Source organism: Amphiprion ocellaris, chromosome 21 (genome assembly GCF_022539595.1).
Source record: "Amphiprion ocellaris isolate individual 3 ecotype Okinawa chromosome 21, ASM2253959v1, whole genome shotgun sequence".
Lineage (NCBI taxonomy): Eukaryota > Metazoa > Chordata > Actinopteri > Pomacentridae > Amphiprion > Amphiprion ocellaris.
In genome coordinates this window covers 20,337,050-20,355,319 of record NC_072786.1, presented here as the reverse complement: position 1 = coordinate 20,355,319, position 18,270 = coordinate 20,337,050, and the positions used below count along the sequence as shown (strand labels likewise).

Genomic DNA, 18,270 nt, shown 5'->3' with positions numbered 1-18,270 from the left:
AAGGAAGAGAATTGTATTAGTCATGGTTCATTCAAGGTCCACAGGAGAAATGGGAAGGCAAAACACTTCCTGGTAGAGATTAGCCCTCACTGCAGCTATGAGAGGGAGTATTAACTATCATAACCTGCAAAAAAAAACATGTGCCCATATTCTCACTGCTTGGTGCTTATCATCTCCTTTATGTCTGGATTTTTAGATTGTGTAATGTTAATATGGACATTGAGCAAAACTAAATGTTTGTGGAATGATGTTTTCGATGTAACACTGTAGTTTCATCTGTGTTAAAGAGGGCACAGCACAGGAACCTGCACATCAGGCTCATTCAGAAATACATAGACTTTTTTTTTTTTTTTTTTTGTCACTGTGCAACCATTGAGTCCATACTGAGATACAGGATAAACTGCTGGTCTGGGGCTCTCACAGCTAAATCAAAAACTCAGATTCATAACCTGGTGAAGATGGCACGTAGGATCATGGGTACTCCTGCTCCACTCATGCTGCAAGACTTATTTATACAGGTCACCATCAAGCAAGCAAACAGTATTCTTGCTGATCCATCACATGTCCTGTTCACAGAGAATGTTCTATTGAATTCAGGCAGGAGGTTCAGAGTCCCGCTGTGCAGGCTCAACCATTTTAAAAACTCTTTTATCCCTCTCTCAATAAAGCTCATTAATGAGTGCAGCTAACAAAGGGAGGTAGTTGTGTGTGTGGGGATGTGTGGCATGTATGTATGGGGGTATGTGTGTGTTTCAGTTTTTTTAAAATATTATTGTAACTTATTTATTTATATGTCTAGAATTTTATGTCATGTGTTTTTAGTGTGTGTGTTCTGTCTTATGTGTTGCAGTGCAGCTTGCTTTTTCTTACAAGACAAATCTCTCCCAGTGGAAACAATGAAGTGAACTTGAACTTGAACATGTGTTGTGTATGCAGCAGCTGAAGGACTTGTGGAAGCTTGAATGTCATAGCGTCAGTATTTATACATCTAAAAATGACTACAGGTCTGGACAGAGAGGGCTATTTACCTCAACTGTAACGGTTGTCCACTGTCCTAGAAAATCATTAGAACATCACATGTCATCACATGTGGCACCATACCGGTGGAAAAACGAAGAAAAATAATCCGAATAATCATTTTAGTATTCTATTTTATAACTAAAGCTCCCATTAAGTTTTTTCAAAAATGTTGTGCTGGTGATTTAGATTCATTACAGTCACTGTTAAAATAATGACCGAAATTCCCATGCAACTTGAACGCATCACGGGCTAACTTACTGTAAACGGAACAGGTACTTTCTCACACAGCAGGAAGTTCATCAGTAACAGACGACGCTTCTACTCACACGCTCGTTTACGTGGATGCAGCAGTTTGTTTGAAATGCTGGCTGTCCTGCTGGCAGTGTGACAGTGGAAGAAACTTCTGTAAAAATGACACTTAACCGAGCTCTGTTGGTGTTAATGTGTGCGTCGGTGTCGTCCGCGGTGAGGATTTTATCAGGACCTCTGAGCTGCGGCCGACAGGTGAGGACTGGAGGGGGGAGGAGGAGGGAAGATTCAGGCTCTGTTCACTTTGTTTCCTTGTGTAGATATTATTACACTATGTTGCTTGTTTTCTTGAATAAACCGTGTACAAGGGATAATGATGATTAATCGTCCGTTAATTTCCCTTCATAATTCAACCAATTAAAATATATATTGACTTATAAAGCAGAAGAGGAAGGAAGTGCGTCAGAGAAAATGTAGCCCTTGTACATCCGCTGTATAGACGTACTAAGCTAAATGAGTCATTTCACAACTGGAAGACGTTTGGCTTCAATTGTTTTTATAAATAAACCTTCCGTTTTACAATTTCCTGCTCCATATTTATCAGTAATAGGTAATAAACTATCAAAGGCTTGATTGGCTCAGCTTACACATCAATGGTACCATTTTTATTCCATGTTTTCTGTGTTGTTTGCTAACCCTACTCTAATCACAGTAACAGGGTTGCTAATCCATGCTAATGTTAGCTTTTTCTCAGCAGTAGAAGCTAGATATTTAGCTAGCTGTTACTGCTGACCAAGAGGACAAACTGACTGATGGAAAACAGTCAAAAGAATTAGTCTGATCCTGATAATATGACGTAGTGTGAGACATTCAATCAAGGCTGACAATGTTATGAAAATATGAAAAATAGAGGAGAGGACATAGCTTTGCTCTACCCATTCTTTAGGAAAACTGTTTGATGATGTTAATGACAAAAACGAGACATAAATCGACAAAAACGAGACACAAAATGACAAAAACAAGACAGAAACTGACAAAAACGAGACAGAAAATGAGAATAACAAGACACAAAGCGCCAGAAACGAGACACAGAATGACAAAACAAGAAACAAAACAACCAAAACAAGATACAAAATGAGACACAAAATGACAGAAACAAGATACAGAACGACTATACTAAGACAAAACGACAAAAATAACACCAAAAATGACAGCAGAAACAAGACAGAAATTATTGTGGAATTTGTTAAATGGACAAAATAGTGTGAAATTACAGTAATCTTAGCAGCATTTTCTTCAAATGGTAATGTTATGGAGTGATGGCAGCACCAGAACAGGGCTTTAGGACCCTCCACAGAAGCTCATGAAAATCATTTAGTGCTGAAAAGTTTACAATTACAATAATGATAATACTAAAATTCTCTTCTCTAATTTTTTTCTTCTCTGATTTTTTCTGTCCCAGGATTTGAATTGTACAGTCAGCACAGGTGAGTGAATTTTGCATTTTTGAATCGCAGCTGCTGTCATGGTCTTGGTGATTAGATTTTCCTTAGTTTACGCTTAAGAATCTGTACAGTTCACTGCAACCTGTCGTCATGGAGAACTGAAGGTTTACGTTTTAGAAGGGTTATAGTGATATTCTTGGATGTTGTTAGATCCATGTTCTCTCTTCCTACATACAATCATTTCTCTTCCACAGGGTAATAAAGACAAAGTTTAAATCAAACTTTAGTAAAAATAATAATAACGTAATTTATTGCATTTATTCAATGAATGTATCCATTTTAGATTTCAGATAATTTTTTTCATTCAAATTTAAAGTATCATATTCTACATGCTGTCATTCTACATTATCACACAAGTGAAAGCAATGCAGATCAGTTCTTGGTTAACAAGCTTGTACTTTAAAAAAAAATATTAAGGTGTCTTCATCCTGGTGTGTACTGTTTTAATTAATAAAACAGAAAAGAGAAAGGTTTCTGGTGAATTTTTATGTTATTGCAGTGGATGCTGGGAAGCACAGAACTCAAGCTATCAGTGCTTCCAATGGTTCATGTAATGAACCAGCTGAACTTATAATTGTATTTTGTGAAAGTAGTAGTAGTTCAGACTGACTGATCTAAATACTAACACTAAAAGTTTATTGAATGTAACTTGTAGGGACAGAGGACAAGGACAAATGCTTCAGCTAGTTACTTAGAAACAGGTAGAGAAAATCAGGAAATCCCTGAGGTGGAGATGACAGAAGAACAGGACTTAACATCAGCCAAGAAAAGACGACAGACTGCTTTAGCATAAACCAGGAAATAGCTCAACTAAAACTCAAGTTATGAGATTTATGAGCGCTCCAATTATAATGAGATATAACTGTTCAGGACAAGTACACACAGAGAGATTTTGCAATTAAAGAACATCAGTGAGTTGAACTGTCTTGGTTAAACAATTAAACCAGAAATTAAGATTCAGAGTCACCAGAATGCAGAGGGGACACAAGAGAAGAGCCTGATTTGTTGGCACAAATTGAGATGTTTCTTTTTTCACTCTCAAATGTAAATCTTTACCACCGTGATCAGGGAAACACAACAGTCAACATTTAAATTCAGAAGAATATTTTAAATCAAACAAATATAGACATGCAGTAAATGTGTAAATGACACAATGCGCTGAAAATGTGTTGAAAACTCTGTTGTGTTGTCAGGTTTCCCAGCTCTGTGCTATTCACTGTGTGTATGTGTGTGTGCAGGTAACTGTATGGACAGAGGGTGGCTGGATTCTCATGAATATACTCCCAGTGGTCCAGAGGAGCTGCAGGCATCAGTGGACATCAAGCAGGATGAGGCAGGACACCTGCAACCTGTACTGAACGCTACCTGGAAGATAAGGGATGATGGTGAGTCAGTCTGCTTTCTGAGGATATGATTGTGCTTGTAACATTGCTTTATTGTGTACATGACAGTATTGGGCTGCATAGTGACTTGGTGGTCAGCACTGTTGCCTTGCAGCTAGAAGATCCCCGGTTCGCGTCCCGGCCTGGGATCTTTCTGCATGGAGTTTGCATGTTCTCCCTGTTCATGTGTGGGTTTTCTCTGGGTTCTCCGGCTTCCTCCCACAGTCCAAAAACATGCTGAGGTTAATTGGTGATTCTAAATTTTCTGTGGGTGTGATTGTTTGTCTCTATATGTAGTCCTGTGATAGACTGGTGACCTGTCCAGGGTCACCAGTCTATCTTGCAACACATTGTAGATGTACAGGGTGTCCCAAACAAAACTGACATCATTTGAGATGTTCATATCGTAGTGACTACATGGTCAGGAGAAATTATTCTTAATAGGATTTATTTTGAACGTAAAATGTTTTATTCTACAAATTTCAAATGAAAAATTCTGAGGGATGGTAATTTTAGAGTGTTCCAAAGTTATTACAAATGTTCAATGTGTGCGGCGCTTGTGTCGCAACACACATCAAGTCAGTAGTGGAGTTCCTTCCTTCCTCTTGAAACTTCTCATGCCACATCCAAATCTGCTTTCCTGTTGGCGCTTGTTGATGAAATTTTCTAACAAATTCACATTGCGCATTCACATTTTAATGAGTTTATGTGTACTGCAATACACAGAACACCTTTTCTGTTGCAGTAAACAGCACGACTATTCCTGAAAGTAGAAAAATAAAAATGATTATACTTTTTTGAGCAAAAACATCAAACAAATTTTAAACAAATTATTAGGTGATGAAATGATGTCAAATTTTTTGGGACACCCTGTATTATAAAGGCAGACATAATAAAAAACACATTTTTGTAGTTTCATGAAGAAACTCACCATCTTGCTATTTGGAAGAGCTGCAGAATGTCATCAGTGAATTTGTGCCTAATTAACCCCAGACAGCAATATAGAATAGATGAGAAGATGGACATTAAATTTTAGATGACGACTTCAGTGAAATCACAGTTGTTTAATTTTTTTTTCATACTTTGTATTAGTCATAACAATATTGTACCTGACATGTTAATAACTGTCTTCTAAATATGTAAATTTTTTGCTAAATACTGGTTCATATTTACTGCAGTTTTATTTGTATATTCAGATTTTTTTAGAGCCCTCAAATATTTTTTGTGTTTGTTTTTTACTGATGTGAAAATAACTGTCAGGACAACATCAGAAAAAGTTTAAAAGTAAGTAACAGTAATGTCCTTAAAGTGTGATGGGCCAAGGAAGTGTTAGACAGGTCAGAAACAAACTGTTTCCAGATGTCAGCATTGAAGTTGTTTAGTTCTCTTTTATTGTCAACAAAAATAATCAAACCTAAATAGTGACAAACACTACGCTGTAGTTCAGTGTAATGTGGTGAAGTAACCTCTGCTGTGTTCCTCTTCAGGCAGTATCCGTTTCCTGAATGCCACTGAGCTTCACGTTCTGGTGGTGTCCACCAATCACAACCTGTGTGTTCGATATTCTTTCAAAGACAAACTTCCAATGAGAAATCCATCAGGGAAAAAGGTGGGTGGCTAAATTCCACTTAAGACATTTTTTAGAGGTTTATGTTGAAATTTTATGGCTGTATTTCTGCATTTGCATATACATACTTGTAAAACGTACTCAACTGTTTATTATTCATTTTCTGAGCTTTATTTGTCCCCTGGGGGCAATTTAAGAATTTGGCACTCGTCTTTGCATCCTGTAACACGATGATCCATTTTTTGTACCGTTACTCCCCTTATACCTGAGGTAGCCTGTTGAAAGAAACTAACTGTATTCCTTTGCTTCCTTTTAGTTTTTAGTATCAGCCAGATTTCACTGGAGATGACAAACTTCTCCTGTGCATTAGTGTTTAATGTCATTAAAACAAAGAGAGCTCTTGCTAGATTAAATACAATTAGCCACAAGATCTTGTAGTTCAGTAAAAGCAGACTAAGAAGAAAGTATATCACACATAAATATTCTGCATTCCAAATCCTCCATAAAGCTGCAGTCGACAGAAATTTGGATAAAAAGGAAAAAAAAGTAAATCAAACAGCAGAATGTAAAAATAAACCTCTTTCCACTTGCAGCTCTTCCCTCTCTGCTCTAAGCCCTGATCACCAGACTAGCAGTGTGCTTCACCTGTTGCTCCACCACATCCTATTCTAACTGTAAACTTTGTTGCTATTTGTGCTAATCACATCTGACAACCCTGTGATTGATTTCCTGAAAACAATGCGTTTTCAGTGGTCATTCTCAGCTGACATGCTGGTGTTGGTCCCTGGTGAGACATACCGGGTGTCTGTCTTCAACATCCCCAAACCAGAGCTCGGCCACAGCTACTATGACGTCAGCACCGATGTCATTGTCCCTGGTAAGTGACAACCACCATGGCTGTTGTGTTGTTTTAGAGAGAGTAAATGGAACTGCTGTATTTCTGGAGTCTTTTCCACAAAGAGGGTTAAACAAAACCTGGGCCTAAGCCCAAAGTCTAAGTAGACCAACTCTGAAATGAGGAACTTGAGTTTTTGGTTCCAGAACAGCTGATTGGAGTTAGTTCAATTAACAATAGCAAGAAATTGCAGACAGAGTACCTGTTTTAGTCAACATCATCATTTCTGTAGCAGAAATACTTTCATACAGCTAAAGCTACATGATTATGAACAAAATGCCTGTCACTATTATTTTCATACATTTTAGAATCACAATTATGGTAGTTTATTACATTTGCTTTTTGGTTTTGGAGACATTATTTTTATTGAATGCTCTCATTTCAATAATTAGAGCTGCTTTTACTTCCATGTTATACTACATTCCTGTACAAATGTACTTCAAAACTTGTGATCTTCACCTGAAGCCTCGAATCTCCACTCAGTTACTGAAGCACAGCCGCTCAGACAGGGAAGTGATCAAAAAGGACTTTTAGGAAGGATGAAATAAAGCATTCTAATTGTTACAACTCCGCTATCTGGAGTGCTAGGAGTAACAGAAAAAAACAAGTGTTATTGGTTCAGCCGTTACCAAAGGTTTACATACATTTGTACATGAAATGAATGATAAATCCAGTGTAGACATTGTTAATGTGGTAAATGACTATTCTAGCTGGAAACAGCTGATTTTTAATGGAATATCTCCATAGAGGTACAGAGGAACATTTCCAGCAACCATCACTCCTGTGTTCTAATGCTACATTGTGTTAGCTAATGGTGTTGAAAGGCTAATTGATGATTAGAAAACCCTTGTACAGTTATGTTAGCACATGAATAAAAGTGTGAGTTTTCATGGAAAACATGAAATTGTCTGGGGGACCCCAAATTTTTGAACGGTAGTGTAGACTTATTTCTGTCGTGTGTTTTATTTATTCAGCTGTAATCTATCAGGAACAAGCTGTAGGAGAGTCCATTGGTTGTAAGGATTTATGTGATTTGCAGTTGAAAAGGGTCTCCCCCTTTCAAGGGTCTGCGATGTCGATTTTAAAAATGTACAAATCTTGCACACCAGCACAACTGCATTTCAGCTTCTAAATATTTCAACATGAAGTGCTGTAGGATTGTACCATCAGCGTGACCAATCACAACATGACAAAGTTTTGTTAATGGATCAGTGTCCATGTGAAGAGAACTTGCAAACCATAGTATCCTTTCTTAATACAGAGAGCCACACACTTGGTCTGTTTTTACACTAAAAGAAAACGGAAGTAATGGTAATTTCAAAGAAAAATAACATCCCAACCTGTAACATAGTATTAGACCAAGAAATACTGAAGCAGGTTGATCATTTCAAATATCTCGGTTCATGGATGACATCAGATGGGAGGTGTGAAACAGATGTTGAATGTAGAGTAGGAATGGCAAGAACAGCATTTATGAAAATGAAAAATATACTGACAAATAAGAAAATAGCCATGAGCATCCGTATGAGGACTCTCAGCTGTTACATCCTATCAGTTGTGATGTATGGATGTGAACCTTGGAACATAAATAATAAAATGTCAACCAGAACCACTGCAGCAGAGATGTGGTTCACAGATGCATGCTACGTATATCTGATAAGGACAGAATAAGCAATGAACACGTTTTAAAATGGCTAAACACAAATTATATGCTATTGAACAAAATTAGGAAACAGCAAGCAACATGTTTTGGACACATCATAAGGAAAGAGACCCTGGAATATATTGTCACAACTGAAAAAATGAATGTGAAGAGAGGATGAGGCAGACAGAGAATAAAAATGATAGATGAACTGACATCACGGCTACACATGGATCAACAACAGTCACAGTTCAGAAAGTAAAAGATCAGATTAGATGGAGGGAAATGATCGCCTACGCTGAATGGCATGGCCCTTGATTGATTGTCTGTTTCTGAATCTTCATACAGATTAGTTGTATTTAAACAGTAATGACTGCAGTAATCTCCAGTAAATAGTGCAGGAGAACTGATCGACAACCTGACAGCTGACTTAGTGCTCAATGACTCTCAGTGTTATAGTGAGCTGAGGATGAATCCACGGTATCCAACAGTCACTGTCTCTGTCCATAAATCAATGGCAGATTGATCTTGTAGCAGTTCTGTTAAAAACAGTCTTGGGGTAAGAATTTAATATCTATTTTGATGAGCCTAAAGACAAAACTTTCTGGTATGTGCTTTGATAAGGACTGTATGAATGAGGAAATGAATTTGTTAAAGTACACTTTCCAGAGAACAGGTTAGGTTGATATAGTCCGTTACCATGGTAAGTGACCCAGGGTTACCGCTCTCTGGAAAGGAAAACACATAGTTTCTCTTATCTTAGTAATCTAAGTATTTTGACTAAAGCCACTGTCTGGATTAGACGCCTGGTTTGTTCATCCTTCTGTTACTTTTTGGATGAAATGTTAAGTGAGTTTGTCTTTTTATAAGAGATATATTTCCCTGTTTGTCTGAAGACAAAAATCGTGTGCTAGTTTCTATTTATTATGTAATCAGTCTATTCTCTGAATGTCTTTGTCTGTCTGGGGCCTAGATAAAATGGTTTAAAATATACATGTTTACACACACTGTATATGTAGAGAACTTTCAAGTATCTGAAACACGGTGGCAAGTATAGAAAATACAGGTAGCATGCAGGTCTGAAATCTGAGTTACCAATTGTGAGATGATTTATAGTCCTTATACAATCTCCTAAACTGAAAATGACTGATTTAACTGAAAAAATAGGGGTCATTTGGAGCATCTGTTTCATTTTCATTTTGCTCATCAGCTGACATGCTAAAATTCTCTCATTTTGGTTTACACAGGCTGTCACCATCCCAAAATGCAAATGACCCAGTTTTGCATAGAGACAGGTGAGTTGTTCTTGAAGTCCAGTAAGAGTGTATAAAGCTTTCCCCGTCTGTAACATGTCTCTTTGCTGTATTGTAGGAAGTCTGTGGCAGCCTAACATCAGTCTGGCTCAGATCACTGCAGACAGTGGAAAGTCTGCTCTGGCTGTTAGCTTCAACACAGATAGACTGTGTGAAGACTATGTTGTTATTGTTAGCTGCGACGTTAACAAACATCCTCACAGCATAAAAAAGGTAAGATCACATCAAGCTGGACATTCCAGTGCTTCTGTATTTGAAGACTGCTCATGCAGTCACAGAGTGAATGTGTGTTTCTTCTCAGTGATTTGACCTAGAACATTACTGTATCTGCTCATTACAACATCCTGTCTGTTGTATCCTAGCCTACTTTTTAGCCGTTTTTTGTCTTTTCAGTACATGAAACTCAGTGCCCCTCTTCTCTCTGCAGTATTATTCTGCTAATTGCAGAAAAGAATGCTTATGATATTCGTAAACCATGTAAATGTAGGTAACTCTACAGTAACAGATACATTACATTTTAAACCTCTCACATCACACCTTCCTGCACAGCTCCAAAATAACTCGAATACAGTCTGAGGAATGCATTTGAACTTCAGAGCTTATTTTTGACTGAATTTCACATATTGTGCCAAAATGTCAGAAAATGTGTTATTGTGGTAGTTCTCACAGCTGTAGTTTTGTGGTACTCTTGAATAAAATTGCACTAATGCATTGATGTGTTTGTATACCTTGCATTCTAGTGCATTCTACAGCCCACCTTGCCGTTTATCAAAGAGTTGCTGTACACTGTGCTGGGTGTACATATGTCTGAATGCAAGATAAACAGCAAGTTTCACCAGTTATGTGCACACTAGGTGCCATACGAACAGCTTTAAGCATCTTCATTGAGTCTTCATTAATGTGACTGCTCCCTCTTTTCTGATTTTTTTAAACAGGAATATTTCCATTTTCATATCCTATAGTAATGTTAAAAAAAATTCAAATATTGTATTTTGCAACTATCTTGACAAGTTTTCAGTACAGCATCAGTCTGCCTGAATACTAATCTTTGCACATTAAAAACACAACCTCTTCTCCAGAACAATTTGACGATCCTGAATATGTCATTCATTCTTGATAAATGGCCAAGATCCTGCTGCCAGTTTTGTGTTGAGGTAAACCTTTTTACATTTATTCTGCTGAGTGATGTTAGTGCATTCATAAACATTTTTTTTTCATTTTTCTGTTAATACCTCAGAATTGTCTATAATCACACTTTACCTACGTGTTCTTGTTAACATCACTTTTTTCTTTACTGCAGATAAATCCCCGTTTCCCACAATGCTGGCCGGACTGTACCCGTCAAAAAAGAACTCAGAATATTTGTACTGGTATGTTTGCTGATATACTTGACAAAAACATAAAAATAATCAAATTATTTTAACAGTAGTTTGTTCCAAACAGGCATGTTCCTTTATACTTAGAGAGTATGATTAGTAAGGTAGGGTATCTTTTACTTGTGACACATTTTACCCTATTCAAAAAGCTGCACCTCCTGCAGTTTTGATATTGCAGATGGACAAACTGCAGTTTTCGGAATACTTTGAATGGTTGTTCAGTTCTGCAGTAGAGTATTCCTTTGGCATCATATTATGGTCAAGTTCGACATCAGTAATTAAGTTAATGGTTTGATTCCCAGATTTCCTTGTCTTCATACAGCATGTAGCAGGTTGCCAATCAGTTGTTAATACTTAAATTATAATTGCTTGTCTTATTGTAATGTATACAGTGCTTTACAAATTTATTAGACCACATATCATAAAAACAAGATAACAGACATTTTAGATATCAGTCAAAAACTTGTTTCAAACTAAAAAAAATTGTATTACTATTTATTAGGCAAATAAACTGGCAGAACTAAATAGTCCTTATTCACATACACCGATCAGGCATAACATTCTGACCACTGACAGGTGAAGTGAATAACACTGATTATCTCTCCATCATGGCACCTGTTAGTGGGTCGGATATATTAGGCAGCTAGTTAACATTTTGTCCTCAAAGTTGATGTTAGAAACAGGAAAAATAGGCACGTGTAAGGATTTGAGTGAGTTTGACAAGGATCTACTTGTGATGCTAGACAACTGGGTCAGAGCTCCTCCAGAACTGCAGCTCTTGTGTGGTGTTCCTGGTCTGCAGTGGTCAGTATCTATCAAAAGTAGTGAACCAGCAACAGGGTCATGGGCGGCCAAGGCTCATTGATGCACATGAGGAGAGAAGGCTGGCCCATGTGTGTCCAACAGACAAGCTACTGCTCAGATTGCTGAAGAAGTTAATGCTGGTTCTGATAGAAAGGTGTCAGAATACACAGACCATCACAGTTTGTTGCATATGGCGATGCACAGCTGCAGACCAGTCAGAGTGCCCATACTGACCCCTGTGCACCGCCAAAAGCACCAACAATGGACACATGAGCATCAGAACTGGACCACAGAACAATGGAAGAAGGTGTCCTGGTCTGATGAATCACATTTTCTTTTACATCATGTGGATGGCCAGGTGTGTGTGCATCACTTACCTGGGAACATATGGCACCAGGATGCACTATGGGAAGAAGGCAAGTCGGTAGAGGCAGTGTGATGCTTTGGGCAATGTTCTGCTGGGAAACCTTGGGTCCTGACATCCATGTGGATGTTACTTTGACACGTACCACCTACCTAAGCATTGTTGCAGACCATATACACCCTTTCATGGAAACAATATTCCCTGATGGCTGTGGTCTCTTTCAGCAGGATAATGCACAGTGCCACAAAGTAAAAATGGTTCAGGAAGGGTTTGATGAGCACAACAACCAGTTTGAGGTGTTGACTTGCCTCCAAATTCCCCAGATCTCAATCCAATCCAGCATCTGTGGGATGTGCTGGACAAGTAAGTCAGATCCATGGAGGCCCCACCTCAAAACTTCCAGGACTTAAAGGATCTGCTGCTAACATCTTGGTGCCAGATACCACAGCACACCTTCAGGGGTCTAATGGAGTCCATTCCCTGATGGGTCAGGGCTGTTTTGGCAGCAAAAGGGGGACCAACACAATATTTGGCAAGTTGTCATAATGTTATTCCTGATCAGTGTATATTATCCAAAACTGTCAGTATTTTGTATGACCTCCTTTGGTGCTGATAACAGCTTGCATTCTTGCTGCCATTGTTTTTATGTCTTTTTGACAGTCTCTTTTGTTATTGAGTTCCAGATAGTTTGTAGCTACTCCCAGAGACTTACTTTGGATGAAACTTTTGTGCCATCTATTTTTGAATTCAATAAATCCCAGATCTGTTCAATAGGATTCAAGTCTGAACTTTGACTTGGACAGTTCATCAGTTCCGGTCATCCAGATTCATTTTTCCTTGGTCCAGTAGTCTCTACACAGCTTTGAAGTATGCTTGGGGTCATTGTCTTCTTGGTGTATGAACCCACAACCAATCAGATTCAATCCAGAAGGGATTCCATGATGTACCAAGATGTTGTGATAGACCTTCTTGCTCATGGTACCATCAATTTGAACTAATTTGCCCATGACGTTTCCACAAATGGAACCTCTTACCTTAATGGAATCTCCACCATGTTTCACTGTGGGTTCAATGCCTCTAGCATTAAAATGTTCTCCGGCTTTTCTGCGGACATAAACATGCAAGAGTTTAAACTTGGACTCATCCATCCAGAGTACCTTCTTCCAGTCATCTACAGTCCAGTGTTTGTGCTCCCTGGCAAATTTTAGGTGTTTTTGGATGTTTGCAACCCTCCATAATGGCTTCTTAGCAGCTATTCTTACCTTTAAGCCTTGTTCCTTCAGTCGTCTGTTTGTGGTCATTCTAGAGACTTTCTCACATTCTGATCTAGAAGCATTAATCTCTTACTGAAGATCAGCAGTGATATTTCTTCTGTCTATAGGACTTAAAATCTTGGGGTGTCTGACATCTGCTTCAGTTAACTTTCATTTTCAGCCTCTTTCTTTGTGCGTTTTCTAAGTACCAGCCTCTGCAATGCGAGTCCAAGGTATACTTGACCACACTGTGAAGACACTTTATGTCTTGCCCTACTTGTCTCAGAGACCATCCAGCATCATGAAGTGCTTTAATTCAGACTCTGTCTTTCTCAGTTCCCTACACTTCACCATTTTGAACAGGCGTGAGGAATTTCAAACTAAATTCACGTTTTTATACCCAAATTTGAGCCAGCACACTTCAATTCTCTGAGAAGTCAGAAATTAATCAAGAGTAACACACAACCACTAACACACATTTTTCTGTTCAGGAATGTAAGCAAATAACTAATTTGGCAATAATTTGCTTTATTATTTTTTTCAGCTTTTTTATAAAACAGTAAATTTAAAAAATCATGGTTAACAACAGTAACTATATTTTAGCATTAAATATATCATTTTGATTAAAAAGCTTGCACATACAGGCAAATTAACCATTACAGAAACATAAAACATGTTTTGGTAGTCAGCAATACTGTTAATTTAGGGCAGCAGTGTCAAACACCTTACGCTGGGTGGTGGTCTAATAAATTTGTTAAGCACTGTATATACAATGTGAAGGCATACTCTGTGTCTCGTGAGGGAATGGTTAACACAACACAGTTTTCTTCAAAATCAAAAATAAAACTGTTTTATTTTGTTGTGCAGCCTATATATTCAGCTACATTTGGGTCAAGTATAAAGGACGTCCATCTTGGGCTCAATTTATACCATATCAGATGGTCTAAATCTGCTGAACCATCAAGGTTTTTTTTTGTTTTTTTTTTTGAGGCTAAAAACATGGCCAACTTGATTTGGTCCAAAAACAATGTCTATGGTTTCCAGGTCCTTGATAAGAGATATTTCGGTGGAGAAGTAAAAGTTTGGACCTGCTTGTGGTCCTAGATGTGAAGTCAACAAAGTCAATTTAACTACTATGACCATGAATGTTTGCACAGAAATTTACAGTAGTCAGTTCAGTAGCCATAACAATCACCGACCAACTCACCACCCTTGGAGCCTGGTCATTGGCTTTGCATGACTAAAACAACATATTCCTGGAGAGCTTTAGAAGGGACACTGCAAGGTATACAGATTTGTGATATGCTTGCATGGGGCTTGAATGGCGAGTTTAGTGTTGACAATTAATAAACTGTGTTTTCTTTACCACAGCAAAGCGAACAGATGCCCCAGATGTCCCTTGGTACACATTAACTGTAATAGGAGTGGTGTCTATGTGCATCGTGGTGGCAGTTGGGATTTATGTCCTCTGCAGGAAATCAGGTTAGTCACAGAATACATTTTCAATCACAATTCATAAACTTTTATTGGGAACATAGACTTTTGTTGACTTGTGGATATCTTAAAATCACCTTTAATCTGCTGATGGTACTTATCATTACTTTTTTTTCCCACTTTCAGATCAAACTGGTAATAGTCCAGCACGTAAGAAAGATAAGAAAACGTTCCAACAGCCACTTAAACAGCCTCCCAAAGTGCTGGTCATCTACTCCCAGGATCACCACTTGTATAGAGACATAGTGCTGAACCTCTGCAGTTTCCTCCAGGCCAAGTGTGGCACCGAGGTGCTGGTAGACCTGCTCGACTCCACATCAGTCAGCATGGTGGGTCGCCACCGCTGGCTTGAGTGGCAACGACAACAGTTGAAAAACCCCTCTGACAAGATCCTGGTGCTGTGTTCACAAGGTGTCCAGGCAAAGTGGAGGGCCATGTGTGGTCAGAGGCCAGTGATGCTGAGGGAAGACATCACCTCCCCCACAGATGATATGCTTACTCCCTTTCTTAACCTCTTCCTAACTGACATGCACCAGGCAGGTATGCGGAGCAAGTACATGGTAGCTTACTTTGGTGACATTGGCAGCGAACTAGACGTGCCATCGGTTTTTGACATTGCCGTCAAATATAATCTGATGAAGCACTTTGAAGAGCTGTACTTCCGCATCTTAGACATTGAAAAGTATCAGCCAGGTCGTGTTAACCACATTGAGGGAATTGGTGGAGATGAATATTTCCACTGTCCCTCAGGTAGAGACCTGAAAAAAGCTATTGAAGCCTTCCAGGCCTACCAGACGGAAAATCCCGATTGGTTTGAGAGGGAGTGTGTAGACAATGAGGAGGAAGTCATTGCTGAAGTCAGCCCGCTCATTGACCAGCTGCAGATCCCTCCTGTCCTAGAGTGTGTCCCTGTGATCAGAGATGGGCTTCCTGTCTTCATTCATGAGGTAGAAATCAATGAAAATTGCAACAGCATTCACATTCTTACACCTGAACTGAACCCAGAGCACCAGGTATCATCAGTGGCAGAACTTCTACCAATAGTGAATCCTGAGTGCAAACATCTATCAAGCCTGGATGAGGTGTTGACAGATCATCTGTATCCTCATAGCCCCAGTCCAGCTTCAGTCTATAGCGCAGAGCCTGTTTTGAACAAATTACCACCACCAAGGCAGGACTGGCTCTCCCTCAGAGAAGAACCCTTGGGGCAGCTTCCTACTGAGGATGATGATGAGGATTCTTTACTGCCTATCAATCAACCCTTTGCCCATTTTGACCAGAGAAGCTCAACTCCACAGAACTCTCTGAGCTCAAAATTTCCAGAACCCTCATGTGCAAACATACCGAGTGAGTATTTCCCTTCCTCTGAAACCAGCCACCCCCAGCCTATGGATATGGAGGGGGACGAGGGTGTGGATTCTAGAAAAGGTCCAAACAGCGGATCAGATCAGGGCTACAGCTCCAAAATATCCTCCCAGCATGAACCCCCTTTCAAAGAGGATCCACTTGTGACTTTGATGAGACTGCAGCAGCAGCAGTTTCTGCAGAATCCCAGATACTCTGACAGAGACCCAGAAGAGTCATATGAGCATTAAAGCTACTATAGACAGAAATCTTGAAAATGTACAGCTCTCCCTCCACAATTTTTCCATATCTGTTCTAAGCCCCTCCCATCAGGCAAGTATGTGCTGTAATCATTTGTGGGCTCACCTGGGATTTGAACCCTGTCGACCACCTAACCCATTGGACCCCCACATCCTGTTCTCTCCATGGACTTTGACACTAATTGCTGAAAAGCCTGGTGATTGATTGAAACCTCCTGTTATGGGCTGCAGTTCCTAAAATCTGAAAAAACAGCCAGGAGGAGGTGAAGAGGTGTAGTTACCTTTCAGACCACTTGACGTATAATATGCTGAAAGGTTACTATGTATTTTCTGCTCAGTGGCACCATAGAAATACTGACTACCCCAAGTTTAAGTACTGGATCTTCACTAATTTTATCTGATATTACAGATGTGTGTCTGAAATAGGAGTGTGCAAGAGCTTCAGACACTGCATATAAAATTGGATAGCACTAACAGTGTGGGGCTCAAATGTTGCATATTTAATGTTTCATGATGACTTTCTGAATACTACATCCCAAACAGTTTTAATACATTGCTTTTAAAGACAACATGATCATGCCCTCCTAGGACCATGATGCAGACACGGTAACCAGCACAGTAGACTTCAACTTTGTGAGTTCAGTCAACATTCAAGTTTTAATTCAGAATTCAGTTTGAGGAGTGTCTGGTAGCTCAGCAGGTTGAGCGGGCGGCCCATAATCACCACCTGGATGGGCAACAGCACCCAGCAGGACTTCTTGGCCCTGAGGAGGGTGGTCAGCTTGGCTGAGAACCATCAGAACCAGCCTCCCCAACCTGCAGGACATTTACAACAAACGCTGCAGGTTAAAGGCCAGGAAGATTGCTAGTGAGCCCAGGCTGTCCACCTGCTGAACCTGAAACAATAGACTCAATACACAATCAACCTACAAATTCTGTTCAATACCCTGTTCAATATCGTGTGCATTTCTCACCTTGTGTGTTTTTAAAAAAAAAAAAAAAAAAAAAAAAAAAAAAAAAATATATATATATATATATATATATATATATATCAATCAATCAATCAATCAATCAAACTTTATTTATATAGCACTTTTCTTACAGTTAAAAATGCAACGCAAAGTGCTTTACAACATTAAAACATTAAAAGCAAGAAAACCCGTCCCTCCCTCCCTCCATGTATACATATATGGACACAACTGCAGAAGCACGCACACGTATACACACACTTACATACACACACACCCATACATACACAGACACACCCACCCACAGACACACACTCCCACCACTGACAGTAGGGAGACATGGCATGGCACTGACGATTGTGGAAAACGCCTCCAATTGGGGTCGTCCACACCGGGAGGAGTCGCAGGCCATGACCACTGGGGGCGCTGGCACCCAGACCCACGAACCCCCCGACCCCGACAGACAGGGGGACCCCCACACCGAGGTGGGGAGCCCCCCCCAACCAGCCGGACCGAAGGGACCCATGGACAGCACCCCCAGCAGCAGACCGGATACAGCCCCCATATATATATATATATATATATATATCTTCAGTGAAAAAACCTGCTTTTCTTTCAAAAATAAGGACATTTTCAAAGTGACCCATATATAACTATATATATATATATATATGTATATATATATATATATATATATATATATATATATATATATATATATATATATATATATATATATATATATATATATATGTATATATATGTATATATATAGTTATATATGGGTCACTTTGAAAATGTCCTTATTTTTGAAAGAAAAGCAGGTTTTTTCAC

At 39.1% G+C, this 18,270-nt stretch overlaps 1 protein-coding gene across 1 annotated transcript; it reads left to right on the top strand.

Moving 5' to 3' along the window:
• The first annotated feature begins 1,304 nt into the window (after positions 1-1,304).
• Positions 1,305-17,469, top strand: il17ra1a (interleukin 17 receptor A1a). The gene is made up of 11 exons (XM_055006817.1): positions 1,305-1,524; positions 2,732-2,756; positions 4,013-4,159; positions 5,644-5,765; positions 6,474-6,600; positions 9,508-9,555; positions 9,632-9,786; positions 10,653-10,727; positions 10,874-10,943; positions 14,742-14,852; positions 14,991-17,469. Exons 1-11 carry the CDS (start codon positions 1,432-1,434, stop codon positions 16,457-16,459), a joined length of 2,442 nt encoding a protein of 813 aa, XP_054862792.1. The 5' UTR covers positions 1,305-1,431; the 3' UTR covers positions 16,460-17,469.
• The last annotated feature ends 801 nt before the right edge of the window (positions 17,470-18,270 follow it).

Coding starts and splice junctions, on each gene's coding strand:
- il17ra1a (XM_055006817.1), top strand. CDS start 1,432: ATGACACTTAACCGAGCTCTGTTGGTGTTAATGTGTGCGTCGGTGTCG. Junction 10,944..14,741: donor AACTCAGAATATTTGTACTG/GTATGTTTGCTG, acceptor TCTTTACCACAG/CAAAGCGAACAGATGCCCCA. Junction 14,853..14,990: donor TGTCCTCTGCAGGAAATCAG/GTTAGTCACAGA, acceptor TCCCACTTTCAG/ATCAAACTGGTAATAGTCCA.